Here is an 18,715-nt window from a genome sequence, read left to right on the forward strand (position 1 = left end):
CTTTCTTTCTTTCTTTTATTCCTTCCTTCCTTCTTTCCTTCTTTCTTTCTTTCTTTCTTTCTTTTATCTGCTGTTTTCTGATAGATTCTCCAATAAAATGCATTTACTTAAATCCAGATTATCTGTCTTCTACAAATAAGATCTCAGCTTGAAAAATGTCTGAAATGTTAAATAAACCTTGTTTCTTCTAAATGAAAACTCAAAACAAGATCATTTCAAGATTGTTTGACTTAACAAGATATTTAAGATGTTTTAAAACAAGTCCTCTATCTCACTCAAATGTTACTTGTTAAGTAAATTTATCTTAAATCAAGAGGGAGAAGACATTTAGACTAAAAATGAGAATATTTCACTTGGTAAGATTTGGAGTTTTTGCAGTGTGATGCTGTAGTGATTCTGATTTTAGTTTCTCATGTGCTCTGTGTTTCAGTGGTACAGGGTCAGAATGTCTGGGGAGTGACTTACACCTCTACTGAAGTCTGTGCCTTAAAAGGATCAACTGTGGAACTAAGCTGCACCTACACACACCCAGCACCAACATATGGACAAACATATTCAGCTGAGAAATCAATCTGGTTCACTAAAGTGAAGAATACAGAACATGTAGATCTGACTACAGACTCTGAGTACGCAGGTCGAGTGACGTCCAGATGTTCCAGGAAACGCTGCACTCTGAGAATCACAGACCTGAGAGAGAGCGACTCAGCTGTGTACAAGTTCAGGCTCATAACAGACCAGTATTATGGGAGATATACTGGTGAACCAGGAGTTACTTTGTCTGTCACAGGTAACATTTTCATTCATATATTCCATAATTTCACAGCATCCCAAAAAACCCCAATAGCTTTAATGTTTTTTGTGTATTTGTATAGCGGACACAAAATATCCAGCTCTCATGGTTCTGGTGAGCACAAGTTCAAGGACCGCAAATCTGAAGTGCCACAGCGGTTGTTCTCTACCTCCTCATCCCTCCTTCATCTGGTACAAAAATGGAGAGAGAATCCAGACAGTAACATCTTCTTCTTATTCAGACCGTTATGACTATCCAGACCGTTACTCCTGTGCTCTACAAGGACACGAGGATTCCCCCTCTCCTCCAGTCTGTGAGTTTACTTCTCAATCTGCTGCTAACAGAACAACATCTGGTGATGGTGACTTATAACAACTTGTTGATTTTTAAATGGTGACCACTCAACAACATGACTTTAAAACAGTCATCATGTTTCTCTTCTTCCAGGTGCCTATGAGGATCGGTGTAACAGAGTGACGTACACTGACAGAAGAATCTGTGCTCCCAAAGGCTCATCAATGGACATCTCTTGTACTTACAACAGTTACGACAGTTACTACAGTAACACAAAGATCGCATCAAAATTCTGGTTCAATCCTGAACTCAGTGGAAACTGGCAGAGTCCCTCTCTACCTGAGGACCTGATTGTGGACTCCCAGTATGCAGGTCATGTTCAGGTCCTTGAAACAAAGAGAGGACACTCTGCTCTGAGAATCTCTGACCTGAGAGAGAGTGACTCAGCAGAATATCGCTTCAGATTCAGTTCAGGAAGCTTTGAATGGAGGAACAGTTTACCTGGTACAACTCTGACTGTCACAGGTACTCATGAACACAAACTGATATGAATACATCAACACATTTAAAGTGCTGAAAATGTTGGCTTTGTTCAGTCCTCATGAGTTTGTGTACTTCCTGTTGTAAATGACATTGTTTCTTGTTCTCATGTCCAGCTTTACAGGTACAGGTACAGGTGATAACAGCTGGAGAGTCTTACACCAAGGCAGAGCTGAGGTGTCTCAGCAGCTGCAGTCCACCAGGTCGTCTTTCATACGTCTGGTTCATGAACAGAGAGAAAATTAATGGGGAGGAGACACCTTCTTTTACAGGCTGGATTCCTCTAGGACACGAAATCTCCTGTGCTTTCAAAGGACATGAAGGATTCCCCTCTCCTCCAGTGTGTGAGTTTACTTCACTGCCCTCAGACAAAAAACACACCTGCACACTCCCATTACATACACGCTTCAAGCTAACCTTAAAACCTCCTGGAATTGTTTAGATCTAAATGCAGATTCTGCAGGATTTTCTGTGTAAAGGAAACAGTAAAGTACTAAGTGTGGAAGAGGAAGAGTATCCGGTCTCTGAAAGTTTATTCGTAACATTGAGAGAAAAACAGTCTTCGTCTTTGAGTTTGATAAATCTGAGATGTATCCAGAGAAGTGGTTGTGGGCTGGTTATAACAACAGTCCCCCACAATAAAAATAAAAAAAAATAAAAAATTGTAACGTGTTTGAAAACATTTCCTTTTCTTGTGGTAATGCATGTTTAAATCTTCTCCAGATGCTCCAAAGCTTCCCTCTGTGTCAGTGAGTCCCTCTGCTGAGATAGTGGAGAACAGTTCAGTAACTCTGACCTGCAGCAGTGATGCTAACCCAGCAGCAGTTACATATACCTGGTACAAGAACGGAAATCCAGACTTCCAACCTTTCAGTAAAGAAGCCCAGCTTGTCTTTAGCTCCATCCAGCCCTCTGACTCTGGAGAGTATTACTGTGAAGCTGAGAACCAGCTGGGAAAGAGAACATCTGAGCACCTTACCATTGATGTGAAATGTGAGTGACAAAAAGTCTTAATCTGTCTTTGTGGAGATATATTGCTGATCATTCCTACTTCCTGCAGCTCTCATGCTCAACATGAAAAATTAGCTTCAATTAAAGGAGCAGCTACAGAAAGATTTAAAACTTTACACAGTTACTGCCATATATTCATCCAATATCCAATATTCAAAGCTGCTTCCTATCCATGAAGTATAGGTGCAACACTTGTAACACTCAACTTACACATCCATCTCCAGATGCTCCAAAGCTTCCCTCTGTGTCAGTGAGTCCCTCTGCTGAGATAGTGGAGGGCAGTTCAGTGACTCTGACCTGCAGCAGTGATGCTAACCCAGCAGTTACATACACCTGGTATAAGAAGAATGGAAATCCAGTTTTCCAAGCTTCCAGATTAAAAGCACAGCTTGTCTTCGGCTCCATCCAGCCCTCTGACTCTGGAGAGTATCACTGTGAAGCTAAGAACAAACTGGGAAAGAGAACATCTAAGCACCTTACCATCAATGTGAAATGTGAGTTTAACTTTTAATTAAAAAATAACAAATTCAAACTCAAAGTTGTCTCTAAGAGTGGCCATTCTGGCCCCTCCTGTGAAAGCTGTTAACAATCATCAGGGTAAGATTTACTATAAACATAAATCATCCAGAGTGAAGACAACAGTCTCTTTTTATCTCCTCCAGATGCTCCAAAGCTTCTCTCTGTGTCAGTGAGTCCCTCTGGTGAGATAGTGAAGAACAGTTCAGTGACTCTGACCTGCAGCAGTGATGCTAACCCAGAAGCTAACTACACCTGGTACAAGGAGAATGAAGACTCAGTCCTGGCAAAGGAACAAATCTTTGTTATTGCTAACTCTAGAGCTGAACACAGTGGGAATTATTCCTGTGTAGCTGAGAACAGGTGGGGGAGTCAGAACCTCACCTTCCATCTGATTGTTCATGCAGGTAAGTGGCACCATATTAGCTCACTGGTGGACTGAATCCCCTGTGAAGCTTATTTATGAACTTGTTAGTTCCAATAAGTGTATGTAATAACACTCTCTGTCTTTATTCCTCTAGATAAATCTATACTGATGATGAATGCCATCAGGCTGACTCTAGTGATTGTGATCCCACTTCTTGTCCTTCCTTGTTCTCTGTGGATGAGGTGAAACTTTAACTAGCTTCATTGATTTGAATATTTACTTTATAGTGTGGGAGTTTGAAATGAAACTTGAATCTGTTTTCTTTACACGTTTCAGGAAGAAGACCATTCTGAGCTCCACCACTGAACCAGATGAACCTGCAGAGACTGTAGAGGTCAGAGAGATATCGGGTCACTCTCATAGAATAACCCAATGTTATTAACTGTACGTTTATTAGAGAGCCAATGAGAGGCACTGATTGAGATTTTTAAATGTGCTCTTACCCTCTATTTGTCAAATGAAGCAGCTTAGCATGTGGTCAAGATAGCTGAACTCAAGATTCACATGGTGTTAATTTTGGACAGGCAACTGACAGATTGTCATGATTTGAAGAAAAAAATGGCTCTAGCAGTGAGTTATTGAGGTTTAAAGTTTTTGGCAGATTGCCAAGAAAACCTCCAACTTTGACCCTCTGCCACGCCCACACCCTTTGACATCCAAATTTTCTTTTTATAACTTTGAATGTTCAATATGTTCACTATTGAATGTGACTGGTTTGGACCTGATCAGACAGAGAGCTCTTAAATACATACAAATTTGGGTGTCAGAATTTACAAACAAAGATGGCCGACTTCCTTTTGGGATTTCACCACAACATTAAGAGGCTTTTTTGTAGGTCTTGACCTGATAGATATGCGAAAAAAAACTCCATGCATGTAGGTTGAACCGTGTTGAGGGGCTGGCCTTTTGAAATGTGAAAAATTGAAGGGGGCGCTATTGAGCCAATTTTTTGACTTTTTGCATGGGACCAAAAGAATATAAAATATTTCACCAGGCCTGATGAGTGTGTCAAGTTTGGTAAGTTTTGGGGCATGTTGAAGACTCCAAAAAGGCAATTAACTTTGGGGGTCAGTCTGTACGGAGGGCAAAAGCAGACAAAGAATGTTCCACTGTAATGACATCCCAGCTCCCATTGGAAGTAATCTAGCTATGTTTAATTTATCTCTATAAGCATGTAGCAGTGTAGCAAACAATCGGTTCTAGAAATGATCCATCTGACCTCCATTCAACAAACAAACATTTCAAACCCTGGGGCACTTTTTCAGGGGAATTACCGAACCAAGAAATGACAGCACTTTTTTTGCAGACAAATCTAGAGGACTGAATGTTTCCTTAGTGGTCAACAATGCAGCACACTGAAGTCATGGTTGGAAGTTGTAGGTACTGCTCTAGAGTCATTTCAGGTCCTCAAACTTATTGTTTGTGTTGTTGTGCTGAAATCCTGTGATGTAGAACTTTTATTGTGTAATCATTAGGAAGTACTTTTGGTGCCAAAACATAACCAAATGACGATCTTGGAACCCATTGGCTTGTCAGCCCTTGTTACAACTGCTATCTAATTCAGGTGCAGCTAGTAGTTAGCAATGAACAGTCATAGTTTTAAGCACTGTCCAATCTGCCTTCTTGTAAGACTTGTGAGAACAGGATGATATTAACCTGAACAAAGTCCCCTGACACATTTACTGTTGTTGTCTCTTTGCCAAAGATTACTTTCAGGGAATAGTTTTGGTTTGAACATGTCTGAGCACATCTTACAGCCGACTTCAAGTTTCATTCATGATGCTTTTTGATGCTCATCCTAATGTCCCTCTCTTTCAGTTGGATTCTGATCCTGACGACTCAGCCTTACACAGAACCTCTGCATTATAGACAAGCTCTTGGATGTGAAGGTTAGAGTGGTTTAAACCTGGTGTTTGGAAATAAATTAAACTTCCAAGTTTCATTTCTGAAAACCCACTCATCAAAACTTGTTGGTATTTTCTGCAGATGCAGTCAAACCAGAGGGGTCACACCTGGATGGAAACAGAGAGAAGCACAACATTTCAGAAGTGGACTGGAGAGCGAGGCTGTGCAGGAAGTGGATGGTAGCAGAAGATTTAAGCTTTAATTTCACATGAGCAGGTACAATAGATATGATATGTTTAGGATGTGCAGGTATAATACATACTTTTATGATTTAAGTTGGCATGAAAAATAAGTTTTACCCTGTCACATCCAGCCGTCTTGTCAGAGAGAGACAGTTAAATCTGCTCAGAATAGACGTGGTGAACAGGAAGCCACACATTTCACAGACTTTGCTGTGTAAAGGACAGGAAATGTCTTACTTTGTGGAGATCTCATCTCAAGCTATATTTAATAAGTAGTGTACAACAGCTTCTTTTGAATGCATGCTTATGGCTTACACCAGTTTTTATGTTATTCTGTGCAAGGTGTCTGTGCTAGTGTTGATAAAGGAGCAACAAAGTTCGGACTTCGAATCACATTTACCCTTTATTCTTGCAAAAAATATACTGAGTGCCAGCAAGCTGACCCTTGTATACTGTGAAAGCAACTGCTCTAAGTAGGCACCAGACTACACAGAGTACATATTGATCACTCATTGATATGCAGAACGGGTGCAGACGGGTAAAGTGGGAGGCAGGTCTGCACAATAAATTGAATTTAGCACAGACAGAAACAGACGGACACTGATTCTGTATTTGGGCTGATTCACCAGATTAATAATCAGGATGTATAAACCACAGCTAAAGACCCAGTTTTAAAATGTTTCTGAGCTTGGTCCATGTGTAAAACTGTGATTCATGTCATGAACTCTTTCTGTTCCCATTGTGCAAAAACAGCATGCGTTTTAATGTATAATGTACTCTCTGTCCTAAAGATGCTCTATAAATAAACTTCTCATTCTTAATACTCATGTCAAAACCTGTTCTAATCCCTGCTCATCACATACCAACTGTTTAGATGCTTCTATATGATTCTGATCTGTTACAAAGCTCCTTTTATATTGATCCCATCTCTGTTACTAAACTCTGGTGATGTTGTTAGACCCACAAGATGTCCCCATCAATCAGTATCTGAGCTCCAGGGATGGTCAGCATCAAGCTGTGATGATTGGTAACATGTTCACTTCTCTTCTTCTCTGCACGTTTACTTACATCACAAACGCACAGTTTGTTGTCTGAGCTTTAGATCTCACAAACATCCAGTTTAAGGCTTTTTAATGAAATGGGAGCTTCAACCATCAGCGTCAAAGACAACGTATCGACATTACCGTTAAGAGAATCAACACTCTTGACCTAAGGTCAACAAGCAAGCAAAGTTTGACTTCCTGAAATGACTAAACCTAACATTATCTGTCATTAAAAAACAACAGTGCTGCATTTCTTCATTTTGTCTGGGGTGTTAGAGGACGCCATCTTTGTATAAAGTTATGAAGAGGAACAAGGACAGAATTGGATACTTAAGTATGTGTTAATGCTGACTACACAACATATTATCTATTTACAACAATTCACATCCTCTTTTTTGGATATAGATGTGCCTTGTAGCTTTGAGTCCCACAGTAGTCGACCTTCCTGCAGATCAACAGAGACCTGAGGAGCAGCGATGAGTTCTACTGCAGCAGTGACTGGATTTGTTGTCCTACTTCTCTCTGTACAAGGTAATGAACATCTACATTCATACTGTAAGGCAGGTATTCCTAGATATTCTTATTCCTGTAGAGAGGTCGAACAAAGGATACAAAGGTGGTAAAAAGTTGAAAAAGTTCTACAGTTGAATAATAACACAACACTTTTCTGCTCTGGTCTCTGTTTGTGAAGTTTAGAGGCTGTTCTCCCTCTGATAGCTTATTATCAGTTAGTCAGGACTGAGAGACGAAGAGAGAGGAAGAAGAGAGAGATGAAAAAAAGGAAGAAGAAATGTTTTTTATATTAAACGTATCTTTAAAGTATGTTTCTCATAACCCTTGTACATGTCTGTGGGCATGTTTAATCTTCATCACTCAAGTCTCAAATTAAAGAGTGAAGACCCTGAGTAAAAAGTCCTGACCTTGTTGAGCAGCATGCCAAGTGAGAGTCTATAAACAGGTCCAGTGTGTTACTTCAACAAGATTGAGTCTGATGGGAACTTTTGTCAAAAACTCTCACTAGAATAATTATAAAATGAAACCTACACATCTGAGTTAGTTTGTTGGGACAGTATGTTTGTGTAAGCTTCATGGTGTTCTGATCTGTTGCATGTTTGTTAGTTTTATGTGGAACATGCAAAGTACATGTATAGTTTCTGAGGCGGTGTTTTTGACACCTATCAACAGCGGCTGCCATATTTAAAACACTGACTCAATCTCACTTACAGTCGATCTGGCAAGAGACAGAGAGGAGGAGTTGAGGAAATGACTTTTATTGGTGAATCTATCAGAAAACAACTCCAGTGATAAAAGAAAGAAAGAAAGAAAGAAAGAAAGAAAGAAAGAAAGAAAAAAGAAAGAAAGAAAGAAAGAAAGAAAGAAAGAAAGAAAGGCAGAAAAAAGAAAGAAAGAAAGAAGGAATAAAAGAAAGAAAGAAGGAATAAAAGAAAGAAAGAAAGGAAGAAGGAATAAAAATAAGAAAGGCGGGCCTTCAGCCTCCTCACTGACAGATACAGTGTGCCCGCCTGTCAGTCAAGTCATAGTTAGATTTTAAAATCCCCCTGTACCGTGTGTGACGATGTAGAAATGAACTATTCAGACTAAACTCATTTTTTGAACCAGGCTGTAAACATGTTAATTTTCTCTGCTCTAAAGGAGGTGTTTCATTGTGTATGTAGATTTTTATCTGATTTAAAGGAAGCAGTGTCTGAAAACTGAAACCCACCCTTAAAAAAAACAACTTTTCTTTCTTTCTTTCTTTCATTCTTTCTTTCTTTCTTTCTTTCTTTTTTCATTCCTTCTTTATTTATCTATTTATTTTATTAATTCTTTCTTTCTTTCTTTCTTTTTATCTTTCTTTCTTTTATTCCTTCTTTATTTATTTATTTTATTCCTTCTTTCTTTCTTTTTTTTCTTTCTTTTATTCCTTCTTTCTTTCTTTCTTTCTTTCTTTTATTCTTTCTTTCTTTTATTCCTTCTTCCTTTCTTTCTTTCTTTTTTCATTCCTTCTTTATTTATATCTTTTTTTTATTCATTCTTTTTTTCTTTTATTCCTTATTCCTTTCTTCCTTTCTTTCTTTCTTTTATTCCGTCTTCCTTTTTTTCTTTCTTTTATTCCTTCTTTCTTTCTTTCTTTCTTTTTTCTTTCTTTCTTTCTTTTATTCCTTATTCCTTTCTTCCTTTCTTTCTTTCTTTTATTCCTTCTTCCTTTCTTTCTTTCTTTCTTTCTTTCTTTCTTTCTTTCTTTTATTCCTTCTTTCTTTCTTTCATTTTTCTTTCTTTCTTTCTTTCTTTTATTCCTTCTTTCTTTCTTTCTTTCTTTCTTTTATTCCTTCTTTCTTTCTTTCATTTTTCTTTCTTTCTTTCTTTCTTTTATTCTTTCTTTCTTTTTTTCTTATTTTTATTCCTTCTTCCTTTCTTTCTTTCTTTTATTCCTTCTTTCTTTCTTTTATTCCTTCTTTCTTTCTTTCTTTCTTTCTTTCTTTCTTTTTTCTTTCTTTCTTTCTTTCTTTCTTTCTTTTATCAGTGGAGTTGTTTTCTGATAGATTCACCAATAAAAGTCATTTCCTTAAATCAAGTAAAGTGTTTGTCTTAAATCAAGATTATCCGTCTTCTACAAATAAGATCTCAGCTTGAAAAATGTCTGAAATGTTAAATAAACCTTGTTTCTTCTAAATTAAAACTCAAAACAAGAAGTCCCTCTATCTCGCTCAAATGTCACTTGTTAAGTAAATTTATCTTAAATTAAAGGCCCTGTGAGGAGTTTTTAACTGGCTGAGAAACAGGCTGAAACTGATACTGATGCTTCTTTATGACCCTCAAAAGCAAACAAGACCATCTACAACAACACTGATACTTTCTCTGTTGTCATTTTAAGGTCTAAAACTGCTCTGAGGGGGTAGGTGTCAGAACAGATGATTGACAGAAAACACCCTTTTTTGGCTGTTTTCATTGCAAATAATCACATTGTAAGATAAGTCTAAATGTTAAAAGACAACAGGATGAGGTTATTGCCTGAAGACAATTATTTTGCATGTACAGTCATGGCCAAAAGTTTTAAGAATGACACAACTATTAATTTTCACAAAGTCTGCTGTTTCAGTTTTTATAATGGCAATTTGCATATACTCCAGAATGTTATGAGGAGTGATCAGCTCAACTGCAATTAATTGCAAAGTCCCTCTTTGCCTTGAAAAGGAACTTTATCACCAAAAACACATTTCCACTGCATTTCAGCCCTGCCACAAAAGGACCAGCTAACATCATTTCAATGACACACAGGTGTCACACACATTAACACAGGTGTGGGTGTTGATGAGAACAAGGCTGGCGATCAATCTGTCATGATTGAGTGACTGGACACTTTAAAAGGAAGATGGTGCATGACACCATTGTTCCTCATCTGTTAGCCATGGTTACCTGCAAGGAAACACGTGCAGCCATCATTGCATTGCACAAAAAGGGCCTAACAGGGAAGTTTATAGCAGCGAGTAAGATTGCACCTCAGTCAACCGTCTATCCAATTATCAAGAACTTCAAGGAGAGAGTTTCAATTGTTGCCAAACAGGCTCCAGGGCGCCCAAGAAAGTCCAGCAAGCGCCAGGACCGTCCCCTGAAGGTGTTACAGCTGCGGGATCGGGCCACCACCAGTGCAGAGCTTGCTCAGGAATGGCAGCAGGCAGGTGTGAGTGCATCTGCACACACAGTGAGGCGAAGACTTTTGGAGGAAGGCCTGGTGTCAAGGAGGGCAGCAAAGAAGCCACTTCTCTCCAGTAAAAACATCAGGGACAGACTGATATTCTGCAGAAGGTACAGGGACTGGACTGCTGAGGACTGGGGTAAAGTCATGTTCTCTGATGAGTCCCCTTTCCGATTGTTTGGGGCATCTGGAGGAAGGCTTGTTCGGAGAAGACGAGGTGAGCGCTACCATCAGTCCTGTCTCTTGCCAACAGTGAAGCATCCTGAGATCATTCATGTGTGGGGTTGCTTTTCGGTCAAGGGAGTGGGCTCTCTCACAATCTTGCCTAAAAACACAGCCATGAATAAAGATTGGTACCAGAACGTCCTCCCAGAGCAACTTCTCCCAACCATCCAAGGGCAGTTTGGTGATGAAGAATGCCTTTTCCAGCATGATGGAGCACCTTGCCATAAAGCAAAAGTCATAACAAAATGGCTCGGGGAACAAAACATTAAGATTTTGGGCCCTTGGCCAGGAAACTCCCCAGATCTTAATCCCATTGAGAACTTGTGGTCAATCCTCAAGAGGCGGGTGGACAATCAAAAACCCACAAATTCTGACAAACTCCAAGCATGGATTATGCAAGAATGGACTGCCATCAGTCAGGATTTGGTCCAGAAGTTGATTGACAGCATGCCAGGGAGAATTGCAGAGGTCTTGAAAAAGAAGGGTCAACGCTGCAAATATTGACTTATTGCATGAATTCTGTGTAATTCTCAATAAAAGCTTTTGATACTTATGAAATGCTTCTAATTGTATTTCATTATACCATAGAAACATCTGACAAAAACACCTAAAAACCCTGAAGCAGCAGACTTTGTGAAAATGTAATATTTGTGTCATTCTCAAAACTTTTGGCCATGACTGTACAGGACAAGAGATAAGAGGTATCACTTTGTCCACAAGGGGGCGCCAGAATCGATACAAGCTAAAAGTTCCTCACAGCAGCTTTAAGTGGGAGAAGACATTTAGACTAAAAATGAGAATATTTCACTTGGTAAGATTTGGAGTTTTTGCAGTGTGATGCTGTAGTGATTCTGATTTTAGTTTCTCATGTGCTCTGTGTTTCAGTGGTACAGGGTCAGAATGGCTGGGGAGTGACTTACAACTCTACTAAGGTCTGTGCCTTAAAAGGATCAACTGTGGAACTAAGCTGCACCTACACACACCCAGCACCAAGAAGTGGACAAACATATTCAGCTGAGAAATCATTCTGGTTCACTGAAGTGAAGAATGGAGAACATGTAGATCTGACTACAGACTCTGAGTACACAGGTCGAGTGACGTCCAGATGTTATGAGAAACGCTGCACTCTGAGAATCACAGACCTGAGAGAGAGCGACTCAGCTGTGTACAAGTTCAGGCTCATAACAGACCAGTATTATGGGAGATATAGTGGTTATCCAGGAGTTACTTTGTCTGTCACAGGTAACATTTTCATTCATGATTTCATAACATCTAATAAACAGCCATGACTGTGTTTTTGTGTTTGTTGATAGTTTTATTAAAGTGACCTTCCTGTTTCTTCTCACAGACCCAGTCCTCCAGGTTCAGGTCACCAGAGATCTGGTTATTTTTTGGGTAAATCTGAAGTGTCACAGCAGTTGTTCTCTACCTCCTCATCCCTCCTTCGTCTGGTACAAAAATGGAGAGAGAATTAACGCAGGAACATCTTCTTCTTATTCAGACAAATATGACTTTGCAGACAGTTACTCCTGTGCTCTACAAGGACACGAGGATTCCCCCTCTCCTCCAGTCTGTGAGTTTACTTCTCAATCTGCTGCTAACATAACAACATCTGGTGATGGTGACTTATAACAACTTGATGATTTTTAAATGGTGACCACTCAACAACATGACTTTAAAACGGTCATCATGTTTCTCTTCTTCCAGGTGCCATTGATGATCAGTGTAACAGAGTGACGTACACTGACAGAAGAATCTGTGCTCACAAAGGCTCATCAGTGGACATCTCTTGTACTTACAACAGTTACAACAGTTACTACAGTCACGCAACGATCGCATCAAAATTCTGGTTCAGTCTTAAACTGAGTGGAAACTGGCAGAGTCCCTCTGGACCTGAGGACCTGACTGTGGACTCCCAGTATGCAGGTCGTGTTCAGGTCTATGAAACAGGGAGAGGACGCTCTGCTCTGAGAATCTCTGACCTGAGAGAGAGCGACTCAGCAGAATATCGCTTCAGATTCAGTTCAGGAAGCTTTGAATGGAGGAACAGTTTACCTGGTACAACTCTGACTGTCACAGGTACTCATGAACACAAACTGATATGAATACATCAACACATTTAAAGTGCTGAAAATGTTGGCTTTGTTCAGTCCTCATGAGTTTGTGTACTTCCTGTTGTAAATGACATTGTTTCTTGTTCTCATGTCCAGCTTTACAGGTACAGGTACAGGTGATAACAGCTGGAGAGTCTTACACCAAGGCAGAGCTGAGGTGTCTCAGCAGCTGCAGTCCACCAGGTCGTCTTTCATACGTCTGGTTCATGAACAGAGAGAAAATTAATGGGAAGGAGACACCTTCTTTTACAGGCTGGATTCCTCTAGGACACGAAATCTCCTGTGCTTTCAAAGGACATGAAGGATTCCCCTCTCCTCCAGTGTGTGAGTTTACTTCACTGCCCTCAGACAAAGAACACACCTGCACACTCCCATTACATACACGCTTCAAGTTAACCTTAAAACCTCCTGGAATTGTTTAGATCTAAATACAGATTCTGCAGGATTTAATCTTGAAAGGAAACAGTAAAGTACTAAGTGTGGAAGAGGAAGAGTATCCGGTCTATGAAAGTTCATTTGTGACATTGAGAGAAAAACAGTCTGCGTCTTTGAGTTTGATAAATCTGAGATGTATCCAGAGAAGTGGTTGTGGGCTGGTTATAACATATATATACATACTTCTTGTAGTAATGCATGTTTAAATCTTCTCCAGATGCTCCAAAGACTACATCTGTGTCAGTGAGTCCCTCTGGTGAGGTAGTGGAAAACAGTTCAGTGACTCTGACCTGCACTAGTGATGCTAACCCTGCAGCTAACTACACCTGGTACAAGAATGGAAATCCAGACTTCCAACCTTTCAGTAAAGAAGCCCAGCTTGTCTTCAGCTCCATCCAGCCCTCTGACTCTGGAGAGTATCACTGTGAAGCTGAGAACCAGCTGGGAAAGAGAACATCTGAGCACCTTGCCATTGATGTGAAATGTGAGTGACATAACCGTCTTAATCTGTCTTTGTGGAGATATATTGCTGATCATTCATACTTCCTGCAGCTCTCATGCTCAACATGAACAGTTAGCTTCAGTTAAAGGAGCAGCTACAGAAAGATTTAGAGCTTTACACAGTTTATGGAACCAGGAACTATCATATGTCCTTCAGTATTCAAAGCTGCTTCAGAGCCATGAATCACTTGTAACACACAACTAATACATGCTCTGCAGATGCTCCAAAGCTTCCCTCTGTGTCAGTGAACCCCTCTGATAGTGAGCGAAAGAGCTCCACAGCTGCAAAGACTCCGTACTTTGTAAACTTTGGTAGACACAATGGAAATCATCACACAGAGTGACAGTGAGTGAATAGTCACGTGGTACAATTTGAGATACACTATGCTAAGAGTTAGGTTTGCTCACTCTGGCAATGTAAAGGTTAGGGTTAGCCCAATATCTAAAGTGCCACATCCAATGAAAGTTTAGCATACTCCTTATCTTATATAAATAGATGATAGACCTAGAAACTAACCTCTTTTTTCCCCAAAACAACAGGTGTTAAATGTTACCTGTGTATCCTTATGAGACGCCATGATAAAGTTATGGTACTTGATGAGAATATGATTGAAATTTTCTGTCAAAGGTGGCGTATTCCTTCACAAACCATAGATAAATTATGCTCTGTCTTTAAATTCTGTTGACAAAGATTCATGATTTTTATTTATTTTTTTCAACCAGATCCTCCAAAGCTTCCCTCTGTGTCAATGGATCCTTCTGGTGAGATTATGGAGGGCAGTTCAGTGACTCTGAAGTGTAGCAGTGATGCTAACCCAGCAGCTAACTACACCTGGTACAAGGGAAATGATCGTACACCTCAAGGATCCGGACCGGTCTTCACCATCAATGATGTTACATCTGAACACAGTGGGGATTATTACTGTGAAGCTGACAACAGAAGAGGGCGCCATAACTCCACCTTACAGCTTGTTTTGTCAAGTGAGTCAAGCTTTTGAACTTTAATACACACACTTTCACTTCTGCATCATCTTAGCTATCCAGGAACAAGTACCAGCCAGCTTTAGTGACACTGCAATCTCAGAATAGCTTGCTGAAAGCCCAGTTGCCAAAGAGTTGATTGCAAATTGACTTATGTGGTCTAATTAAATGGTTGTACCACCGGCTGCCACTGTAACTCAATAGTGTTAGTGCTTCTTCAGTCCCAGTTTTTCTATTATATTTATCACTTTGTGCCTGAAGACTCTTAAAGTATTTTTTTATTTTTCCAACTTTATTTATAAAAGATTTTAAACATTTTAGACAGACAGTGTGATATACAACATAAAGTATAAAAATATAGAATAAACATTAATTGTCACATCTGAATGTCAACTCCCTTCCCCACCCAACACCCATTACAAGACCATTCAACAACTACAAATACATACTTAAAAAAAAGTTAATAAATAGGAAAAAAAAAAAGAAGAAAATAATAAATAATATTCAATTAAATGAATAACAAAGAGTAAGTTAAAATTGCACATATCAATCCTCCAACTCTGAGGAGAAATCTAGAGAATGTACTATATAGTTCAAAAAGGGATCCCAAGTAACATGGAATGATTTCACAGTCTTTTCATGTAAACCTGAGCTTCTCAAGCTTCATATTATAAAGCACCTCACGGATCCAATGAGAATGCGAAGGAGGGCGGGGGAAGCCTCCAACTGAGGAGATCCAACCAACGGGCCAACAGGGTGGTGAATGCCAAGTCCTGCTTTGAGTTTTTAGGAGCACCTGTAGAGAGAACAATGCCAAAAATTGCAGACAGACTATTCGGAGCAATCGCGTATCGACTCTTAAAGTATCTAACCCGGATATTTGAGCCCTGGAAGTGCCCAACTGGTAAAGGACCATATCATCTGCAAACAGTTGAGATGCATTCAAACACTGTCCATTCCTCTGCTGGGACCAACGGTTCTGTCAATGAATCTTCTTTATGAACTTGTTAGTTCCAATAAGTGTATGTAATAACACTCTCTGTCTTTATTCCTCTAGATAAATCTATACTGATGATGAATGCCATCAGGCTGACTCTAGTGATTGTGATCCCACTTCTCGTCCTTCCTTGTTCTCTGTGGATGAGGTGAAACTTTAACTAGCTTCATTGATTTGAATATTTACTTTATAGTGTGGGAGTTTGAAATGAAACTTGAATCTGTTTTCTTTACTCGTTTCAGGAAGAAGACCATTCTGAGCTCCACCACTGAACCAGATGAACCTGCAGAGACTGTAGAGGTCAGAGAGATATCGGGTCACTCTAATAGAATAACCCAATGTTATTAACTGTACGTTTATTAGAGAGCCAATGAGAGGCAATGCGTGAGTAGGCCTTCGAGTCAACTTATCACCAAGAGCTCAAGTCAGCCTGGAAGCATGGGTGCTGGTGTTATCTGTTTGGTCACTGGCACTGGGGTCATTTCCCTGGGTGCAGGCACAGGAATTGGTGTCGGCAAAGCCCTTGAGCCAGGAAATGGAACTGGTGTCAGCAGGGCACCAGAGGGAGGAACTAGAACTGGTGTGGGGAGAGCATCCAAACCAGGAAAGGGAACTGGTGTCAGTAAGGCCTACAAGTGAGGACCTGGAACTTAGGTGGGCAGGACATCCAAGGGAGGAGCTAGAACTGGTGTGGGTAGGGCATCCAAGCAAGGAAATGGAACTGGTGTCAGTAAGGCCTACAAGTGAGGACCTGGAACTTGGGTGGGCAGGGCTCCCGAGGGAGGAACTAGAACTGGTGTTGACAGGGCATCCAAGCCCGGAAAGGGAACTGGTGTCAGTAAGGCCTACAAGTGAGGACCTGGAACTTAGGTGGGCAGGGCATCCAATGGAGGAGCTAGAACTGGTGTGGGTAGGGCATCCAAGCAAGGAAATGGAACTGGTGTCAGTAAGGCCTACAAGTGAGGACCTGGAACTTGGGTGGGCAGGGCTCCCGAGGGAGGAACTAGAACTGGTGTGTGGAGGGCATCCAAGCAAGGAAATGGAACTGGTGTCAGCAGGGCACCAGAGGGAGGAACGGGAACTGGTGTGGGGAGAGCATCCAAACCAGGAAAGGGAACTGGTGTCAGTAAGGCCTACAAGTGAGGACCTGCAACTTGGGTGGGCAGGGCTCCAGAGGGAGGAACTAGAACTGGTGTTGACAGGGCATCCAATCAAGGAAACGGTAGCAGTGGGTCATTTGAGGAAGGAACTGGTGTAGTAGATCATGTCTGAGCACATCTTACAACTGACTTCAAGTTTCATTCATGATGCCTTTTGATGCTCATCCTAATGTCCCTCTCTTTCAGTTGGATTCTGATCCTGAATATATCAACGACTCAGCCTTACACAGCACCTCTGCATTATAGACAAGCTCTTGGATGTGAAGGTTAGTGTGGTTTAAACCTGGTGTTTGATAAATAAAATAAACTTCCAAGTCTCATTTCTGAAAACCCACTCATCAAAACTTGTTGGTATTTTCTGCAGATGCAGTCAAACCAGAGGGGTCACACCTGGATGGAAACAGAGAGAAGCACAACATTTCAGAAGTGGACTGGAGAGCGAGGCTGTGCAGGAAGTGGATGGTAGCAGAAGATTTAAGCTTTAATTTTACATGTGCAAGTACAATAGATATGATATGTTTAGGATGTGCAGGTATAATACATACTTTTATGATTTAAGTTGGCATGCAAAATGAGTTTTACCCTGTCACATCCAGCCGTCTTGTCAGAGAGAGACAGTTAAATCTGCTCAGAATAGACATGGTGAACAGGAAGCCACACATTTCACAGACTTTGCTATTTAAAGGACAGGAAATGTCTTACTTTGTGGAGATCTCATCTCAAGCTATACTGACTAAGTAATGTACGTCGGCTTCTTTTGAATGCATGCTTATGGCTTACACCAGTTTTTATGTTATTCTGTGCAAGGTGTCTGTGCTAGTGTTGATAAAGGAGCAACAAAGTTCGGACTTCGAATCACCTTTACCCTTTATTCTTGCAAAAAATATACTGAGTGCCAGCAAGCTGACCCTTGTATACTGTGAAAGCAACAGCTCTAAGTAGGCACCAGACTACACAGAGTACATATTGATCACTCATTGATATGCAGAACGGGTGCAGACGGGTAAAGTGGGAGGCAGGTCTGCACGATAAATTGAATTTAGCACAGACAGAAACAGACGGACACTGATTCTGTATTTGGGCTGATTCACCAGATTAATAATCAGGATGTATAAACCACAGCTAAAGACCCAGTTTTAAAATGTTTCTGAGCTTGGTCCATGTGTAAAACTGTGATTCATGTCATGAACTCTTTCTGTTCCCATTGTGCAAAAACAGCATGCGTTTTAATGTATAATGTACTCTCTGTCCTAAAGATGCTCTATAAATAAACTTCTCATTCTTAATACTCATGTCAAAACCTGTTCTCATCCCTGCTCATCACATATCAACTAGAGATCGACCGATTATCGGTCGGGCCGATTATCGGCGCCGGTATTCGACATTTTGACGCATATCGGCATCAGCCTTTTTTAAAAATCCGACGGCCGATAAGAGATCGATTTAAAACTGGGTTATTTCAGCTCTGATGCAGCCACGCCTCTCTGTCTGCTGTCACTTCTCTGTCTCCAGCATTGTCCCACCCACAGCACGGGTAACAGCCAACCAGCCAATGAGAAACTGCAGGGAGAAATGGAACGCAAGCTAGGCTACCGTTTCTGCAGACGGTGTCATTTCTGCCACATGATTTAGCGGATTTTGAAAGATTCCAACCCGAGCACTCACTTCTGTTTAGGCGTTCCCTCCACTTGGACTTTTTTTCAGCACTTTAATTTGCAGCCAGAAAGTCCGTTTGTTTTTGCATTATTTACGGCTGCAAAACAGGCGTGCTTCTCCGCCTGCATCGCATATACAGTGGGGCAAAAAAGTATTTAGTCAGCCACTGATTTTGCAAGTTCTCCCACTTAGAAAGATGAGAGAGGTCTGTCATTTTCATCAGAGGTACACTTCAACTATG

At 40.6% G+C, this 18,715-nt stretch overlaps 1 protein-coding gene across 1 annotated transcript; it reads left to right on the top strand.

Annotated features, from left to right (window-relative positions):
- Window positions 1-895: 895 nt before the first annotated feature.
- LOC117815617 (B-cell receptor CD22-like) lies at window positions 896-18,106 on the top strand. The gene is made up of 9 exons (XM_034687425.1): window positions 896-1,103; window positions 1,238-1,609; window positions 1,741-1,968; window positions 2,348-2,617; window positions 14,404-14,661; window positions 15,719-15,806; window positions 15,901-15,958; window positions 17,005-17,084; window positions 17,183-18,106. The coding sequence occupies exons 1-8, from the start codon at window positions 896-898 to the stop codon at window positions 17,062-17,064; spliced, it is 1,542 nt and encodes a 513-aa protein (XP_034543316.1). The 3' UTR covers window positions 17,065-17,084; window positions 17,183-18,106.
- The last annotated feature ends 609 nt before the right edge of the window (window positions 18,107-18,715 follow it).

The sequence above is a fragment of the Notolabrus celidotus genome, chromosome 7 (assembly GCF_009762535.1).
Source record: "Notolabrus celidotus isolate fNotCel1 chromosome 7, fNotCel1.pri, whole genome shotgun sequence".
NCBI lineage: Eukaryota > Metazoa > Chordata > Actinopteri > Labriformes > Labridae > Notolabrus > Notolabrus celidotus.

Bases quoted from the DNA above. Each gene is read 5' to 3' on its own strand.
- LOC117815617 (XM_034687425.1), top strand. From the start codon at position 896: ATGGTTCTGGTGAGCACAAGTTCAAGGACCGCAAATCTGAAGTGCCAC. The intron at 2,618-14,403 runs GTGAGTGACAAA...TTTTTCAACCAG, and splicing joins CCTTACCATTGATGTGAAAT to ATCCTCCAAAGCTTCCCTCT. The intron at 15,959-17,004 runs GTCAGAGAGATA...CCTCTCTTTCAG, and splicing joins AACCTGCAGAGACTGTAGAG to TTGGATTCTGATCCTGAATA.